Source organism: Astyanax mexicanus, chromosome 1, assembly GCF_023375975.1.
Source record: "Astyanax mexicanus isolate ESR-SI-001 chromosome 1, AstMex3_surface, whole genome shotgun sequence".
In the NCBI taxonomy this organism is placed as follows: Eukaryota; Metazoa; Chordata; class Actinopteri; order Characiformes; family Acestrorhamphidae; genus Astyanax; species Astyanax mexicanus.
Genome location: NC_064408.1, coordinates 119,618,992 through 119,638,411, shown reverse-complemented (window position 1 = coordinate 119,638,411; position 19,420 = coordinate 119,618,992). Strand labels below are relative to the sequence as shown.

Sequence of the window (19,420 nt, the reverse complement as noted above, 5' to 3'; positions counted from 1 at the left end):
TGCGCACTCTCTCCGCTTTTAGACTCTTTGGCCCGTTTTGGCCGTAGTTTGGACACCCCTGGTTTAAAGTAATAATTCAAAGAAAAGTGAAGCAATTTGGGTAAATTTGGGGATTTAAACACTGATTTGCCATAACATTAGTTATAATAGTGCCTAATAATAAGGAGGCTATTTGTTGCTAGTTCACTGGTTGTCCTTGGAGCACGTTTGATAGGAACTGACCAATGCATACTGGGAAGATGTTTTTGAGATGTTTCAACCCTTAAATCTTATAAAACATCACAGTTTTGCCCTCGTCCAAGTAGCCAAGATCCATACGCTTGTCCATTCTTTTTTTTATTTATATACCTTTATTTATATATTTTTTTTCTATCCATTTCTCCTGCTAGTGGTGCTAATGTTATGGCAGCTATCAGCAATGATTTCTTTGGTGAAATCGGGATATACAGCTCTGTGCAAAAGTTTTAGGCACCAAAGCAAAGTACACTAATCCATTTTTCTCAATCAGTAATATGAGTGATTTTCCCTAAAAAGCACCACATATGATTTGAACAGATGCAAATAAATATAGATACAGTAAAACACAACAAGGAATTCTCATTTGTAACTAAGTATGTTATATCCTGTGAGCCAAGCTGAAGAACAAAGTGTCCTCAGCCAGCATGTGTATAATTATGTTCAGTTCCGTCAGCAGCTCACCTGATTTACCATATTTACCAATTTAACAAACCAGGTGTTGATTAATATGATGAGAAATAACTCTATTAAACTCAGATGAGGAGGAGAGATTAGGAGATGTTTTAAGGAATAAAACAGGGCTGTAAAAGCTGTAGCTGCTTTTTTGTAAAACTGCTGTTTGTATTTATTGTAATGCTGTAATAATGTTTTACTGAGCTTATAAACACTTACTGCACAGATAAGAAGCTTTTTCTTTACTGAAATTCCCACAGGTGCCTAAAACTTTTGCGCAGTACTGTATATTTGGATTTGTTCCATACTCAGAACCAGTCGTTTTAGGGTCTAATCCCAAATTGAATCCATCAGCAATGATTTCTTTGGTGAAATTGGGATATATATTTGGGTTTGTATCAGAGCTATATTAGCTTACTGTGCAATTAGCATCAAAAAACATGTTTTAATAATCACAGATTAGCCTGACATCCTGTAAACATCCTAGTTTTGTGATTTTGGAAAAAAAAAACGCAAGAACCTTTGTCCAAACGATATTGGGTCCGTCCTAATTGCGTACAAATTACTAACGCTAACTAGTTCTTGAGTAAACTGGTTACATAAATGTGTAAAATGTGTTGAGTATACTCAAATATACCCAATTAATACATACCAGTCATTTTTGGAGTCTAATCCTAAATGTAATCAATCAGCAATAATTTCTTTGGTAAAATTGGAGCTACAGAGCTAATGCTAATATAGGCTATATATTAGCTTATACCTTGCAATTAGCATCAAAACAACATGTTTCAATAATCACAGATTAGCCTGAAGCCATGTGGACATCCTATTTATGTGGTTTTAGACAAATGGACCCAAGAACCTTTGTCCAAAAAATATTGGGTGCGTCACAATTGCGTATAAATTACTAATGGTAACTAGTTCTTGAGTAAACCGATTAGATAAATGTGTAAAATGTGTTGGGATGTATTAAGATCTATATTGAGTATATCTTCTCTGTCCAATAAAAATCAAGTATCTCCTTTTTTCAAGTATTTTCTTGGTGAATGGACCAATAGAAATACTTCAAAATAACCTGAAATCAACTATTTTTACATTGACTTCCATTGAAACTTTACAAGGTTTTTTCTCTCTCCTGTAAAGTTGCTGTTCTGGAGAGACTTGTTTTTCATTGGACAGCGACCAATCGTAGTATTAGTGTGTAGTGTAGTACGCATTTGGGACGCAGCCCTAGGCTTTATGATGGGTTTAATTTTTTGTACATATAACAGTGTTGGAAACCAGATTTTACATTATTTATCCAATCAGCACAGCTGACTCGTTCCATTTGGTGGGTTTAAAACGTCTGAACGTTATTTGGTGGTGGTTCTCTCTTTGGTCTGAAGTTGATGATTAGCTTTAGCGGTTAGCTGTAGCAGTAGATAGTATCTCACTTTGCATATATATAAATCTCTCTCTCTCTCCAGTTCAGTGCATCAGTGCATTAGCAGCTCTGCCGAGCGGGGGTCCGGCCGTCCGTCCGTTCGTTCCAACGCCTGCGTTTGGGAGGGGGGCAGAAAACTGGGCCAGTTGGGGAAGGAGGTACACATGGTTCACTTCACACTCACACATTAATCCCCACGTCTGGGAAGAAGAAAAGCTTAGTAGTCCTCCGTTTTCAATTATTCATCCACTGAGATGTGCATCAGCAAAAAGCACTGCTTTCTCAGACAACAAGAACAAAAAAAAACGTAAAGAGAATATGGCTAATTTCACGCAAAAACCTTTTTTTAATCTCGATTTTTGATGTTTCTTGTGAATTGGGCAGTAGTTCTTAACATTTTCACCAAATTTGACGATAATTGGACCAATAGAAATGGTCCAAAATGACTTGGAATAAAATCGTTTTACACCGATTTCCACTGAAGTTCCTGTAAATTTGCTGTTTTAAGAGATTTTGCAAGGTTTTTGCAGGACAGTGAAACAATACTCATGTTTTTAAGTGAGCTCAACAAAAAGAGATGACCAGGTTACAGCTCAATGCACAAAATCTAGAAAATGACAGAAAATGTTACATAGTTCTGTAAAAAAAAAGTTTTTTCTCCATAAGTCATCTAAAATATGTGTTTGGTGCCTGTAAGTGCCTGAAGTTGGCTTCCTATAGCTGTGAACAAGAGCTATGAGGGTAATGTAGCTAACATGTAATGGATTGAGATCATTTTTTCATTTTATAACAATGTGAACCACATTTTACTTAAACCACATTATGTAAGACTCCTTAAAATAATATAAATCAGCTTAAAGTAGGCATGGCTACATTTACTGTGCAGATAAAGAGTCCGAAATCTTTTTTTTGTTTAGTTTTATGCTTTTTTTTAGGATTGTCAGATTACATTTTTATGGGACTTCTATTTTTCAAGACAGTTCAGGCTCCTAAACTGATGCTAATGCATTAATAAGCAGCGCTTCACGTGAAGTTTCGGTTTCATCTTCTCCAGAATCCCTAGGAACTATCAAGCCAATGTACTGGCTGCAGCTGGACTCTAAAGAGACACATTATTACTTTCACTTCTTTGGTTTCTTTGAACTGTAGAACAACTTTAAACCTGGATTGGAATGGATTGCAATAAGGGTCTTCTAAAGGGCTGTCCATTTTCACTTTTTCTCAGACACTTTTAAACTAAATGTTGAGTAGATATATATATGTCATCAATTCCGAACTGGCTGTAGAAACTGAATCACATACACATTCACATTCAGATTCGCAGTTAATAGATTATATTTAGGGCATTTATGACATTTTCACATGAGCTACATTAGCCTCTTAGCTCTTAGGAAGCTTCCGACAAACAAATTCAGACAACAAACAGATATACAACCATTAAAGGGAAGAACTGTGCAATTTAATTTTTTTTGCCAAACTACTGCAATAAGGACCCGCAATATTCCTGAATATTTCAAAGTCTCTCTCACACACAAAAATGCCACCATGAAAATAAAATAAATAGAGCATATTAGCTTTATCAGAAGTATGACAACCCTGCGTCATGCATGTAGTCCTTAAACAAGAGCCAGAGGTCCACTAGTCTGAGAGGACTGCTGGCTACACGGTTGACTCTTTTGGACCTTTGGCCGTTTCCCGTGTAGCGTTCTTGCAGCCGTAAAGCCACTTGATTACTCGGGCGTTCCTCTCGATGATAGACACTCCTGTGGGCGCCTGCTCGGCTACTTCCTCTTGGACCAACCCTTCCCCTGAATGGCGGGAGAACTCGCTGGGTTCTGAGCCGCCTCCTCCTCCTCCTACGCTGCGGAGGACAAGCGAGAGCGAGTCGGCCGAACTACCCCCCGAGAGGAAGTTCTCAGCCCCAAGACGGTCCACCATGTCTCGGTCAAGTCCGCAAAAGTCAAAGAAGCGCTCCTGCTCGGAAAGAGCTACCGAGACACGGAGGTGAAGGTCCGATTCGGAGCGTCGCAAGCTCGCCCGAAGCCAAGGGTTCTGGATTTTCCCATTCCCGTTGTCTGGCACGTCTCGGAAGGTATTCACGATGGGATTTGAAGGCTCTAGGAATCCGCTGTTGCCGTTGTTGGATTCTGCCGTCCTGCTCGACCTCCTGGTCTCGGTGCCGCCATCAGAAATGTCCCGGTCGATTGACCACGACATGCGCGAGTCGCCGTCTCGAGACGAACCCTTTTCCTCGCTGATTGTCGACTTCGAGTTCTTCTCTCTCATGGACCCCTGAAAGAGGCGTCGGACGAAGCTGTACCCCTTCACCTCCGAGCTCATGGTTCCACTACTTCCGCTATTGTTGGGACTCTTGCACTCTTTCTTCTGCCTGTAGATGACGAGCGAATCTGGCCGCAGCATACGCTTTCCCGTACTTCTCCGCAGAATGGGGGCACTATGAGGCGCCACCAGAGCTGCCCTGACGGGGCTCCTCGGGACTAGCGGAGGCAGCCGGTTGAAGTTGTTGCAGTTCTGAAGCTCTGGGTCTCGCCGGTTTTCCTTCCTGGAGTCGTCCTCATTGTCGTCGCTGGACTGAGTTGCTGGAACCCTGTAGAAACAGAAGAGGGACCAATAAAAATAAAGATCAGGTTCTGAGGGGTTTGTCTGGAGTTGTCGAGCTGGAGCTTTAATGTCAATGACTTGAACAGGTTATTTTCACCCACACAATTTTTTTATGTGATTTTCATTGTGTTGCTGCTGCCTTCATGTGATTTTTTAAATCCAATGTTAGTGATAAAGAGTAACATTTTATGGGTGTAATTTACCTGATGTTAGTGTTTGTGTGTTTAAATCAGACGATCACATGTTCTATGAATGGTTGGACCAAAGCCCAGTTTCTCATTTTCTTCTTCTTTCTTGTTCCTGTCTTATTTTTTTCTGCTTTGTTTTCTTTCCCGAAGTACATGGCCCTGTTTTGATGGTGTCTTCTATCCACCCTAACTCTACCCTAGCTCCGCCCCTGTCATCAGGGTTCTCATCTGTGTAGTTTGTAACCCCGCCCTCTCGTTATCTTCTCCAGGTGTTCCTTGTCTGTATCTGTATCTGTGTATATACAGTATACCTCATATTTAGCTTTGTTTTAGGTCGTGTTTTTAGACCAAAGGTTGTGGTTTCTTTGCCCCCCCCCATGTTCCTGTTGTTTTATGGTTTGTTATCTTTATTTTGTTGTTTATTTGACTAAGTGTATCTATCTCTTGGTTGTTTGTTTTATTGTCTTATTATTTGGTGTTTTGTTTGTATTTTCTATGGCTTCAATTAAAACAGCCTTGCACTAGGAACCGGCCTCGAATCTCTCAATCATTATAAATAAAATAAAAGTAAAAAAAAAGTACTTTAATAAAAGCTAAATACTCATGATTTGGGCTCTGCATGTCACCACACTACATTTTAAATGAATGAATAAAGATAAAGTTGTAGTGTAGACTTTCAGGTTTAAATTCTGGGGGATGAACAAAAATATCGTCGCTGTCCAATGAAAATCCATTTTTGTTGTTTTTTTAGTTTACTGCATAATTTGAACAGATTAACTGTCCCTACACTGTGCCAAAATTTCTTAATGAACGGACCAATAATACTTCCAAATGACCTGAAATAAACTCTTTTTATATTGACTTCCATTGAAAGTTTGCAAGGTTTTTTCTCTCTCCTGTAAAGTTGCTGTTTTGGAGATTTTTCATAGGACAGCGACGAAATGCTAGACACCAAAATGAAGAGGCTTTGTAGAAAATTTTACTGTATAGGGATAGTATGAGTGAAATTTGGGGTAGGTGGGTTCCAGGTTGGTTTGTACATGTGTTGTTAATTAATGGGACCCAGTTGGGTTTCCTAAATGGTCGCCATCATCATTTTAGCCCATATTAATCTTCCACGGGTTCAATCTAGATTCACCCTATGTGTGCAGTTTACACCCCAGATAGGGTCCACGTTGAACCCTCTCCAGATCCCATCACTGACCCTGCTTGGGCCCATCATTGATGTCCATATGTAGGGCCTGAAACACATGCACAAAACTTTCAGGGTATTTTCTGTTTGTGTAAATTTGTCTTTGCAGGCATGAAGTTCTCTGGAAAGGATTCATGTCCTTGTGGGAAGGGAGCATATGTGGCAGTGATGGATGTCCCTGTTGCTTGCTATGGGCATTAACAGGCCGAGAGAGTGCAGAACACAGCTTTTACAGCGTGCACGGACTCAACTGACCTTACTGATACTACATCTAAAAATAATATATAATATAATTAAAAAATGTACTTTATTTCAGTAATTCAGTTCAAATGCGAAACTCATATATTATATAGATGTGTTACACACAGAGTGATCTATTTTAAGTGCTCATTTCTTTTATTGTTGATAATTATTGGTTACAGCCAATGAAAACTCAAAAAACAGTGTCTCAGAAAATTAGAATATTATATAAGACATATTGGTATTTCTGGCAGTGTGGGCAGTGTGCCAAGTCCTGCTGGAAAATAAAATCTGCATCTCCATAAAAGTTGTCAGCAGAGAGGAACATGAAGTGATGTTAAACAACGTTAAAACAGTTAAAAAATATGTGGTGTTTCATATATTTCCATATTTCCACATTTTTGTGCTGATCTCGTTTTAGACATGTATATTTTCACATATATACCAATACATTCTATAGTTTAAACAATGGGCCTGCTTATAAATATAATTTTACAGAATTTCCAACCGATGCGATATATATTTTTAAAACTACGGTTTTTATACCGTATTTTTCAGTAAACTTATATAAAAATATATATCTTTTTTCAGACTTATTGTAAAATAACTTTAAAATATTTTTTACAGTGTAATCTGACATTATGAAGGATCATCATAAGGTATAGTATAGTATAACATAGTTTGATCTCAACAAGAGAATTGGAACAGTGTAGTGGATAACAACACCAACCTGGGTGGACCGGGCGTGGCAGTAACCAGCGGCCGCCGTGGCAGGACCGGCGTGGAGGTGACGGGTACTGTGAAGTTGCGGCGTGGCTGGGGCGGTGGAGTTCCACAGGGCACCAGTACGGGCTCCTGCTTGGTGTTGATCACTTGCTGGGTCTTGACGTATTTGGCTTTGTCAGCTTCGAGTCTCTCCACGGCGCTGATGGTGGAGCCGCCGCGGCTCCCGCTGTCGATCTGCCGCCGAAGGTAGTCCGGACCCTTGTTGAGGAGTCGCAGGGGCGAGGGGGAACCAATGGGCGTTAGTGGCTTCATTGCTTCTTAGGGTTCTTGTGGGAAAAGGCAGCGGCATCCAATGGCAGCCTTGGTCTACAGGCTTGGTCTACAGGTCTACAAGTGGTTTGGAGGTCTGGAGTTAATCGTAATCAACTTATTTGTTGCTCTGGGATGACTATACTTCCTGTACTTTCTTTGTACTTCCTTTGTTACGCCTGGTTTTCAATCTGGACACTTCCGGATTGAGGAAAAGTTGATATCTCCACACGGTATATACCCAACCACTGGATTAAAATGGGCAAGGCATTTTTTTGGCCAGTTTGATTTAAACTTTTTGGAAATTTGGGTTTAAATGGGGGTCAGAGTTGGATAAGGCTGCAACAAATAGTAAAGATAATCTAATAAAATAAAAATCTATTAAAAATCTTCGGCTGCAAATATTAGTGTCGACTAATAGTCGATTTCAAACTACAACGCACTACACAAAAATAAAAAAAACGTTGAAAAAAACACAACGGGGGGATAAATAAGGGCTGCTCAATCATTCAGCTCATTATTTTATATCTAAGTTTCTCTAATTTTCTTCAGATAGGCCAATTGTCCCACCCATTTAGCTGCTATTCAGCTGTGCTTGGTCTACAAGTGGTTGTACAACAAGTGGTTTGGAGGTGTGGAGATAATCGTAAGACTTGTTGTTGCTTAGAGATAAAAGTAGTCTATAAAAGTAGAGAGCAAAAAGTTCAAAACATCCAATTGGGCATGTTCCTACTGAAGATATCCATGCTGTACTTCCTTTGTTACGCCTAGTCTCCAATCTGGACACTTCCGGAACGAGGAAAAGTTGATATCTCCACACGGTATTTATTCAACCACTGGATTAAAATGGGAAGGGCACGGGGAAATCCTTTCGCCTCCTTCCAAAAAAAAAACACTTGTTCCAAATGAGATGTTCTTTGCGCCACAGAGCAGCAGAAATAGAAAGCTCCAGTCTTTCTTTTTGTCCTCTAACTCTGACAGAACTTACTCTACTCAAGAGTCTTTCCAGGCAAGGTCATCTTGAGGTGGAGATTGGTTTTGCGTTGGTTGTTTGCTTTCTGATTGCTGCTGCCGCCGCCGTCGTTGTTGGATTCTTGGAGCCAGGCTTGGAGCGACTGGTCCAACTTCGAGACAGTTTGACCTCTGATTAAGGTTTTTGGAGGTTTGACTTGAACTCCTGTGGAAACAGAAGGAGAAACAGAGAAAGAAAGAGAGATTAAAAGTCAGGTAAGGTTTCCCTGTAGTAGTATCCCTCCAATGGGACGTGATGTGATCCCTGAGCGAGGGAGCATATGTGGCATGGATGAACGATGTCCCCGATGACTCAGGACTGTGTGTGGAGGCCAGAATGAAGCCATTACAGCACGGCTGGACTGATCTGACCTCGCTGCTGCCTCAGATTCACTTTTTCTTCTGTTACATTTTATGTTTTGGTCATCTGCACCGACCACAAAACTCTTAAAAGGAGAACTCCGGTGTAAAATGGACTTTTGTTGTAGTAAAACATGATAAAAAGTACTTACCTTTGATGAATAGCACACCTCCGTTCTCCCACAGCTTTCTGAGATCCGGAAATTTTAACAGTTTGTCCCAAACACCCTTCAGACTGCATGACTTTTTCCACCGTTATCCAGCTCAAAGTAGCGCCACACCTCCTTGCTATAATCCGAAGAGCCTGACATTTAAAATGAGACATTAATAACTTAAAAACTGGCACCGGCTGCTACGCTATGCGGAGTCTATGTATATATATGACTATGTTATTATCAGTACAGTGATGGCGGCACTCGGAGCTAAAGCTAGCATTATAGGATGTAAACAGTGTTTTTTTAATAAGCTTCTTGTGCACTTTTTAAGTTATTAATGTCTCGTTTTAAATGTCAGGGCTCTCCGGATTCTAACAAGGAGGTGTGGAGCTACTTTGAGCTGGATAACAGTGTAAAAAGCGGTGGATTTATCGGAGCAAATCTCACACAGTCTGAAGGGTGTTTGTTGGACAAAATGTTAAAATTTCTGGATCTCTGAACGCTGTGGGAGAACGGAGGTGAGCTATTCATCAAAGATAAGTACTTTTTATCATGTTTTACTACAACAAAAGTCCATTTTACACCAGAGTTCTCCTTCAAGTCTAACAACAATTTCGAAAATGTTGTAAATTTAGATAAATTATCTAATTTCTATTAGAACCCTAGAGTTTAACAACTCAGAGTTTGAGTTTTAACTTTTTGGAAATTTGAATTTAATGGTGGTCAGGGTCAACATTGGATAAGGCTGCAACAAATTTAAATTTAAATTTAAACTATTATATAACTGTGTATTTGCACTTTCTCCTCACTTTATGCACATCTGTTCACTGTCTATTGTGTTCAACTGCACTACCTCCATTCTCCATTACACACACACACACACTAAAGACTGTACATATACACTGTACATTCTTTTTTATTTTATTGTTTTTATATGTATCATTATAGTTAATCCTTTTGTAACTTTGTGTATTATACCTGCTGCTGGATCTATCTATCTATCTATCTATCTATCTATCTATCTATCTATCTATCAAATAGTCAAGATAATCCACAAAAATCTATTAAAAATCTTAATTTCGCAAATTTTAGTGTTGACTAATGGTTGATTTCAAACTACAATGCACTTCACAAAAAAATGTTAACAAGAAACACAGTAAGGGATGGTTAAGGGCTGCTCTATTAATGTTATTATATATATTTATATATATATTAAATATGCTGGCAAGCTGCATGACCAGGATTCCAACCAGCGATCTCCCTATTATAATGGCAGCTGGACCACTCAATGCCCTGTACTCACTAAATATCAGAAAAGGGCATTTATATCCCATGGTAAATTAAATCTCATCTGTTTCTACCACTTTAAAGCAATTGTGTTGACTAATCAACTATTTAGAAAAATGGCCAACAGATTACTCGACTACTAAAATAATTATTATTTTTGCTGCAGTCTTAGAAGTGGAGCTCTTTGAAACAGTTGAATATTTCAGGGTTAAACCAAATAAGCAAATACTGTATTCGCCTCAACTTTACAGAGATGTAACTAAGCTCCGCCCACTTATTTAATTTCTTTGGTTGGAGACAACGAGATGTTACCCGATTATAGACTATAAACAAACTACAGAATCAACTCAATACATGTGAAGCAATAATGTACATTCACTTTGTTTGGGAAGACTTTCTAACTTCAGTAGATAGAATAGAAGAAAACTATATTAACAAATGTACAAATGATGGCCCCTGGCATCATTTATTTGCATAATGGGCGTGTCCCCCGACCCTAACTCACCACCATTGTGCTGTCTTTTCCACTAATGCTACCTTTTGCTCTTTGGGTGTTCAGTTTATTAATGTTTTATATAATTGTAGTTTGCCTGGTCACAGTGTTGTAGGCAATAAGAGCAAGTTACCATTTGTTTTATACTGTACAGAGACACTGCATTTAAATTGTATTGTTTTTATATTTAAAATTGTATTGCAAAATGACAGACGTAACAAAAAATATTGAATTTATTAAATGAAAGTAGTCGAAAAACAGATTCATGGCTTTTAATAAGCTCACTATATGATAATTTCTGATAAACTGCTTAAAAAAAGACATTTATCAGAGATAAAAGCTGACCACCGACCCTCACAACGCAAAAAACACCTGATTTATCTCCACCTCTTCATTCCTTTCCAGCTTAAAAAAAACAAACCCTGCACCTGTAACTCAAACCACGCAGCACTTATCAGCTGTAGGAATGCGAGCTGCACTTTTTGAGCTGTATTTTCTAGCGATGGTGATCTATAATGCATGAGTCAGGCCGGGTTTCGGAGGCAAATGCGCTGCCAGTGTGAATGTAATTACCACAGAATTTAACATAACTGAAGCAATGCAGCGGATGTGCTGGATCTGAGCGTCTGCATAAGTTTTTGCATTAATAAATGATATTACACCAACAGTTTAGGTGCTTCTGGCTGTGGCTGTGCTGATGTAATATGTTTTATTGATGTATAAATGATGTTTACATTAGGATCAAGTGAATGCAGGGCCTCACTTTTTACAGGGGAGGTAATACTGTATTTTTCACAGCTGTTTTTAGTTATTTTTACGTGATAAATGTGATATAGAGTTCTCTGCAGAGGCAATACAGTGGAATTGAATCACAAAAGAACAGCTATTATTATTAATATTTGGGTGGTGGGTCATTATTCTCAGCACTGCAGAGATTAGCATTGATTAGCATGGTGGTGGTGGTGTATAAGGTAGTACAAATGGATCAGACACAGCAGCAGTACTGCTGGAGTTTTTAAACACTAATTGGGTGTATACAGTATTTAAATGTAGAAAGAACTAAAGCTTAGTTTAAGTAGACTATTGTATTATTCTCACTATAAAGTGCATTTAAAATCCTTTAATTTTCCCAAAATTCATCAGTGCGTCTTATAATCCGGTGCTCCTTATTGTATAAATTCTACCAGTCAGGTATTAAGGAGCAGTAAAGCCACTCTGCTGAAGTACAGAGTTATACAGGAGTTTCAGTGAAGTTTCTCCAGCATCAAGATTGGAGCAGTATTAGCATTAGTTGCTAACAGCGCTAAGCACTAGCTCTTTCGCAGTTCCGAGGTGAGTATTATCAGCCTGTAGCCTGCTGCAAAACCCTGGCTTGCACTGCTCGAGCCGAATTAGCATTAGCCGCTAACCATGCTAGGCTCTAGCTCTTTCGCCATTCAGAGGCGAGTATATCGGACTGTAGTCCGCATGTTTACCATGTTAAAACAAGCTACATGTGACGAACCACTGGCTGATATCAACCTGGCTTACCGGAACATTCAGGATTCCTCAGTATAATGCTGCTAACAGTTAACAGTTAGATGCTAATACTAATGCTGCTGCAGCCAGTAAATCTGAACTTACTGTAAATAAACAGAATCGCTTTACTCACCCAAACAAACAGTTTTTAGGAGAAAAATCTGTGTAGATTAACATCCAGCACTCATTTCACTTTAAATGTATATTTTTAAAGAATTACAGTTTTGTTTACTTAACTTAGCTTAGCTTTACAGGTCTTACCACCCAGTGGCGAGACCTGCTGAATTAAAAGGAAAACATGGTGACCCCCCTGTTCCTTACTATTATACAACAATTCACTCCACGGATGCGTTGCCAAGTAACGGCATATACACACAGGACCTTTGTGAATCATCACCTCCAGCAGCAGCATTAGCAATAGCTTAGCACAGGCTAGCACCCAGCCAAAGCATGCTCACTCGCAGCATTGGCTCGTCTTTTGTGGAAAAAAGAGAAAGAAAATCCATCAGTCACTTCGATAACAGTCTGATAGCCGGAGCGGAAACCACCAGCGAGGCTAGGCTAAGCTAAGCTAATTCTAAGCTTAATCAAGCTACGCTAACCTAACCACAGTCCAGATGGCTAGCTAACCAACAACACCACCCAGCAAAACAAGCAGAAATGCTTGCAAATGTGCAGCTTTCACATGAAGACAACTCCGCGGAGAAAGAGAGGACAGTTTTAGAGTTATTTCAAGGTCCTAACCTTTACTAACCCCCTAAATCCCCAATTTTGATTTTAAGCTAACGTATAAAACCATGCAACGTTTTGTTGCTACAGTTCTGTTACAGTTCACTTGTTGTGGAACTACTTAGTGTTTCCAACTCCTCATTAAGGAAAGTAACTATTTGCTAAATTGTCCAAAAAAAGGCGCTAAATGATGTCATCGCCTAATTTGCATAATACATGTTTTTGAAGCTGTAAAGGATTAAGGTTGTGGAAGAGAAAAAAGCAGTAAAAAGAGTAAAAACACCTTAAATATGTTACAAATGAAATCCAACAAATGAACAACTTCTACAGCTTTTTAAAAAGGCAGTGACTTTTTTACAATAACGTTTTACATTTTCACGTAAATTATATAAATCGGTTGTTTGCCGTGTTGTTAAATGTTACAAGAGCAGCAGTTAGCCGGAACTGTTATATGAGGACAGTAACTGAAGAGCACGTGTGTTCATCTCAGAGTCGCCAAAAGTCTCCGATAACACCACAAAAACTTGCTAGATTTGTCGCTAGTCGTTTTTTTATTTTTTTTTTTACAAAAAAAGTCGCTAGAGAGTCTGAAAAGTCACTAAATATAGTGACAAATTCGCTAAATATAGTTGGCAGTACTGGAACTACTTTTTGGCGGAAGGCACAGTCCGTATTAAAGCATATATGTATTATATATTTTTGAGGGTCTTTTATTTTATTTATTCATTTTGTAAAAAAAAGAAAGACTGTTGTATAAAAGCAAAAGAACACTCGAGGTTGTGATGATCTACGACCAAATAACAGCCATGATGTTATTCGCGATAACACATGACCTAGAGCAGAGGTGTCCAAACTACGGCCCGCGGGCCATTTGTGGTCCGTTTCCTTTTTTGGAGCGGCCCGCGAGGTATTTTAGAAATAGAATGAAAATTGGCCCGCTGTTAAGCAGGGTTTTATAATGTGAGATTCAAAGTTTGAACACTAGCTGTCAGAAACGGGCCAAAGAGTCTAAAAGCGGAGAGAGTGCGCATTTGTAGCGCAGAAAAATGGGCCAAAGAGTCTAAAAGTGGAGAGAGTGTGCATTTCCAGCGCAGAAAAACAGGGCAAAAGAGTCTAAAAGCGGAGAGAGTGCGCATTTCTAGCGCAGAAAAACAGGCCAAAGAGTCTAAAAGCAGAGAGGGTGCGCATTTCTAGCGCAGAAAAACAGGGCAAAGAGTGTAAAAGCGGAGAGAGTGCGCATTTCTAGCGCAGAAAAACAGGGCAAAGAGTCTAAAAGCGGAGAGGGCGTGCATTTCTAGCGCAGAAAAACGGGGCAAAAGAGTCTAAAAGCGGAGAGAGTGCGCATTTCTAGCGCAGAAAAACAGGGCAAAGAGTCTAAAAGCGGAGAGGGTGCGCATTTCTAGCGCAGAAAAACGGGGCAAAGAGTCTAAAAGTTGCCGTAATTAAGGAGTTTAATATTAAGAGACATCATGAAATTAAACATCAATTTGAAAAATCTTAGTTTACCCAACACTGTCAAAGATAAAGATAGTAAGTCAAGTAAAATGGTGTGTAAATGAAATAATCAGGAAAATGTATTATTTAAAGTGGTATATTTCATTATTTGTTTTATTACAGAGTGTGGCCCGTGACTTCAAAAATATTTCTCCTTCTGGCCCCCAACAAAAAAAGTTTGGACACCCCTGACCTAGAGTGTTCTATTGCTTAAGTGTCTTATAATGCGCCTTACAATCCAGCGGCCTCATGTATGAAAATAGACCAAAAAATGTACGTCTTTTGATATGCAATTTATAATCCGATGCGCCTTATAGTGCGAAAAAAACAAACAAACAAAAAAAACAGTAGTAATTCTGTGTTTGGATTCATTGTTGTCTGAACTGCCAGTCTAACTTTAGATAAGCGTATGCTCGTCCTGAACTGGGGATCACTGCTGTTTCCGCAGTCTGAGCTCCTCACTCGGTCACTGGGTTCTTTCCTGCCCTACAGGATCAGCACTGTGTTATTCTGCAGCAGAAGAGAAGAGACAGGATGCACAGAAATAGAGCTTTGATGTGTCGTTTTGAATAATGCTGCAGTTTCAGGTTTAGAACAGCTTCTGAATGCCCACATGCTCCTCAGCTTCTTTCATCTCTCTGATATGGATTAAAATACGAGTGTCTGATGTCCATATGCAGAGGCAGTACATTCGGGTCCAGAAACAAAATAAGAGCAGCTTTAAAAACTTTTAAATTGACTGGAAATCAATTTTAAAAAGTTTTTTTGGAGCATTTCTATTAATCCATTCATCATAAAAGCCTTTGATTGACAATTGCCCTTTGAAATGCCTACTGAAGTGCTTAAACATCACAAATATCTAAAAATACATAATATTTATTGCAATATTTTGACATGCCGACTGAAGGCCCTATCTTACACCCTGCGCAAGGCATGTCGCGATTCTCATTGCTATCTTATACCCCGTCAACTGTCTATTTTCTCACCTTCCCCCTTTACTGTTAAAGTAGTAACAGAGTTTAGGAATATTTCTACGCTGATGGGCGTGGTGGTCTAGAAACACAGGTGCGCCACTGACCGATTAAAACCCTGACAACAGTCAACAGTCACCCGTCCATACCTCTCTTCTTAGCCACACAGATTAAATAATAATAATTAACAGAATAAATAATAAAATAAAATATCATTACTCATTAAATGAGCTGCTGGTGTATCTTCACAGCGTGAATGAGCAGATCGGTATCAGTCTCTGCTGAGAAACACAAAAGCGCTGTGCTGTTAATATACGAATGTGCCAAAGTCAGAGCTCACCTGCCTCTTAAAAGGAAATCACAACTGGTACATTAGTTTATTTATTGCTTTGCCCAAAACACACCCATAATTAATTTAAATTAATATATATATATATATTTTTTTTTTTTTTTTTTTTTTTTTGCTGCTCATCTTTCAAACAAAGATGACTTTTTACACTGTTATACAAACTGTAATGGAATACACAATTAAATCTGTGTTCTTTAGAATAATACTACCTTAGAATAATGAAATCAATCAATAGTTATCAATAGTTATTGATTAGAAAGTAAATGCAAGCAAAAACAGACCATAGCATTTACACACCTTACCCCTCACCAGCCCCCCCATCCATCCCCGAGTCTTCCCACCCACAGCCCCCCGCCGTAAATCAGCCCAAACTGGGCACTGCAACGTTTTCCAGATGTCGGGAGGCTTGGGAAAAGGCTATTGTTTAGGAAAGCTACGGGAAAGAATTCTCAACAGGTGTGGAGCGAGAAAATGGCTGTAGATTACGGGAGCTGAACAGAAAGAGAGAGAGAGAAAGAGTTCCAGTAAACACCCCTAGGTTTCTTGTGAAAATGACCAATATATGAAAAGATATACAAAATACTTTATATGTAAAGTTTATAGGTCAATATCTTTGAAAAGTTACTTTATTTTAGTAATTCAGTTCAAAATGTGAAACTCATATATTATTATATAGATGTATTACACAGAGAGTGATCTATTTAAAATGAACTTATTTTACAGCCAATGAAAACCCAAAAATCAGTATCTCAGAAAGTTAGAATATTATATAAGAGCAATTGGTACTTTTGGGAGTGTGGGCAGTGTGCCAACTCCTGCTGGAAAATGAAAGTTGTCAGTAGCAGAGAGAAGCATGAAGTGCTGTAAGATTTTGTGGGAAAACAAAACTGCACTGATTTTAGACTTGATAATAAAACACAGTGGATCAACACCAGCAGATGACATGACTCTCCAAACCATCACTGATCATCAGTAAATTTTACATTTCATTTGTAAATAAAGGGAGCAGAGTCTGGAGGAAGAGTGGAGAGACACACAGTCCAAACTGCTCGAGGTCTAGTGTGAAGTTTCCACCAATCAGTGATGGTTTGGAGAGTCATGTCTGTCATCTGCTGGTGTTGATCCACTGTGTTTTATTATCAAGTCTAAAGTCAGTACAGTTTTGTTTTCCCACAAAATCTTACAGCACTTCATGATTCCCTCTGCTACTGACAACTTTTATGGAGATGCGGATTTAATTTTCCAGCAGGACTTGGCACACTGCCCACACTGCCAAAAGTACCAATTTGGTCTATAAAGTACTGCAAAATACAATTTTTTGGGTTTTCATAGGCTGTAAGCCATAGTCATCAACAATAAAATAAATAAACGCTTAAAATAGATCACTCTGTGTTTAATACATCTATATAATATATGAGTTTCACATTTCCAACTGAATTACTGAAATAAAGTAGTATATATGCAGCAGTGCTGCTGGAGTTCTTTACACCTACCCCTGGAATGGCTTAAATTATTTTAATAATTTATAAGACCAGTCAATCCAACAAATTTCAAGAAACCTGAAACCATCCTCAAGTGCAGTCACTGCAAAGACCGCCAAAACGTTATGATGGAACTGGCACTTATCAGGATCGCTGCAGGGAAAACAAGATCTAGAGTTTCCTCTGTTGTACAGGAAAAGTTCATCAGAGTTTCCAGCCTCAGAAACTGCACGTTTTCTTTCCAAAGCTCCCCAGATAAGAGCACTTAAATGCTTCTCCACAGAGTATTTTAGTTTGTTTAACACTTTTAAGTTACTAAATGATTCTTTATGTGTTTCTTCATAGTCTGAATCACTTCACTGTTCATTTACTGTGTAGGAAAACTATTTTTTTATTATATAATTGAGGATTATGGCAGTTTGACTGATGTGGCTCCTGGTGAAGGTTGTGTACTCGTGTCCGGCATGTCTGAACAGCTCAGTGTGGTTAGCGTGGGTCGCTGTGGTATACCGCTGGGCTCCTCAGGCAGTTATTGGCGTGTAAATGCACTGCATCAATACTCCATCGATCTGTAAAGTAGTGTAGGGGGATATTTACAAGCTCGGACACGGCGTGCGGCAGGAAACAGCAGTGTTAGCCTGTAACAGCAGAACACTGGATTACAGATTACAGCACAGCCCTGATTCTGCCTGATTTACAGGATGATAGACATGAAGACAATTAGCTCGGAAAAGAGGGTTTGGCTGGCCGTGCCCTTTGTACAAACATTTCCACACAATGAGAGTTTATAAAGACATATCACGTCTTCACACTGCAGCACAATTTCCACTAAAAACGAACTTACTTTACTTGGGATGAGCATATTTTATTCTTTTTTTAACTCTTTCAGACCTAGAGTCAATTACAATGGACATAATTTGTTTCATTTTTTATGTTTTGTTGCACATAACGCTAATTAAAGCCTATTCTCCATTAGAATAGAACATTAACAAGCCAATGAAACATTTACAGTAACTTAGCCCCTCCCACTTCAACAGAAAATAAATAAATAAATAAATAAACAGCAACACAGACATTAGGGCATGGCAGCACTTGAGCCAACGAGGCAAAGTAAGAGCTAGTTTTTACACATTTTTATGTTTATGTTTATGTGTATATTTTAGAACAAACTTTTATCATGTTAAAGTTATGGACTGTTTATGGATGATTTGTGAAATAAAACTGTCAATATTAAATTTTATATATTTTTCACTGGAACATAGTCAAAAAGAGTTAAAAACAAGGGTACTTGTGGTTTTAAATATGTCTATTGCTGCATTCAAATGCTTAAAGGAAGGTTTATATACAACTATCAAGCATAACATTATGACCACCTCATTTTGTTCTACACACACTATCCATCTTATTATCCATAAGCTCCACTGAGCATGTAGAACACTTCGTATTTGTGTTTTCCGCTGCCAAGATAGCAATACGCCTGAAATTTTACCAGAACACACCTCATTTTCAGCGTTGATACATTCATAATCACTGTTGCTATTTAAACAAAGCATACAGAAGTCTCTAAGAGTCATCCAAAACACTGCGAAATATGTGTTAAAACTGAGTTAAAAAAATTCTGAAAAGGTAAAACTTGCAGTAAATTCAACATCTCAACAACTTTTCCATTTGTAAAGATCACATCGGTGGTGTGTTTAGTTTCTGGCACCACACAAATGCAGCATAGGTTGTAGCACCATATTGATCTTTATGGGCCCTATTTTAGTAATCTATATATTTTTTATACTTTAAGATGCAGTTGAGCTCTGACTTTGGCGTGTTGATATCTTAACAGCATGACGCACAGGCTACAGTCTGATATATTAGCCTCGGTTGCGGTTAGCAGCTAATGCTAATAACGCTCCAGCCTTGGTGCTGAAGGAATTAAACTGAAACTCCTGTATAACTCTGTACTTCAGCAGAGTGACATTACTGCTCCTTAATTCCTGACTGATAGAATTCATACACAAGGCGCACAGGATTATAAGACGCACTATAAGGATTTTGGGGAAAATTAAAGGATTTTAAGTGCAAAAATACTGTAATTTAGGGCCGTTTTAATAACAAAGGATTCTTTTGTTAAAACTGCTATCTTATATTTGTCATAATTCAATAAAATGTGCATTTACTTTTATTTTAGTAT

At 38.6% G+C, this 19,420-nt stretch overlaps 1 protein-coding gene across 1 annotated transcript in view; it reads right to left on the bottom strand.

Moving 5' to 3' along the window:
* Positions 1–882: 882 nt before the first annotated feature.
* Positions 883–19,420, bottom strand: part of fam110d (family with sequence similarity 110 member D) — a 42,295-nt gene continuing 23,757 nt past the window's right edge. The window contains exons 2-3 of the mRNA XM_049467586.1: positions 7,086–8,567; positions 883–4,721 (exon numbers count right to left, since the gene is read on the bottom strand). Coding sequence (XP_049323543.1) covers positions 3,773–4,721; positions 7,086–7,393 — 1,257 coding nt within the window. The 5' untranslated portion in view covers positions 7,394–8,567 and the 3' untranslated portion in view covers positions 883–3,772. The remainder of the gene's footprint in view (positions 4,722–7,085; positions 8,568–19,420) is intronic.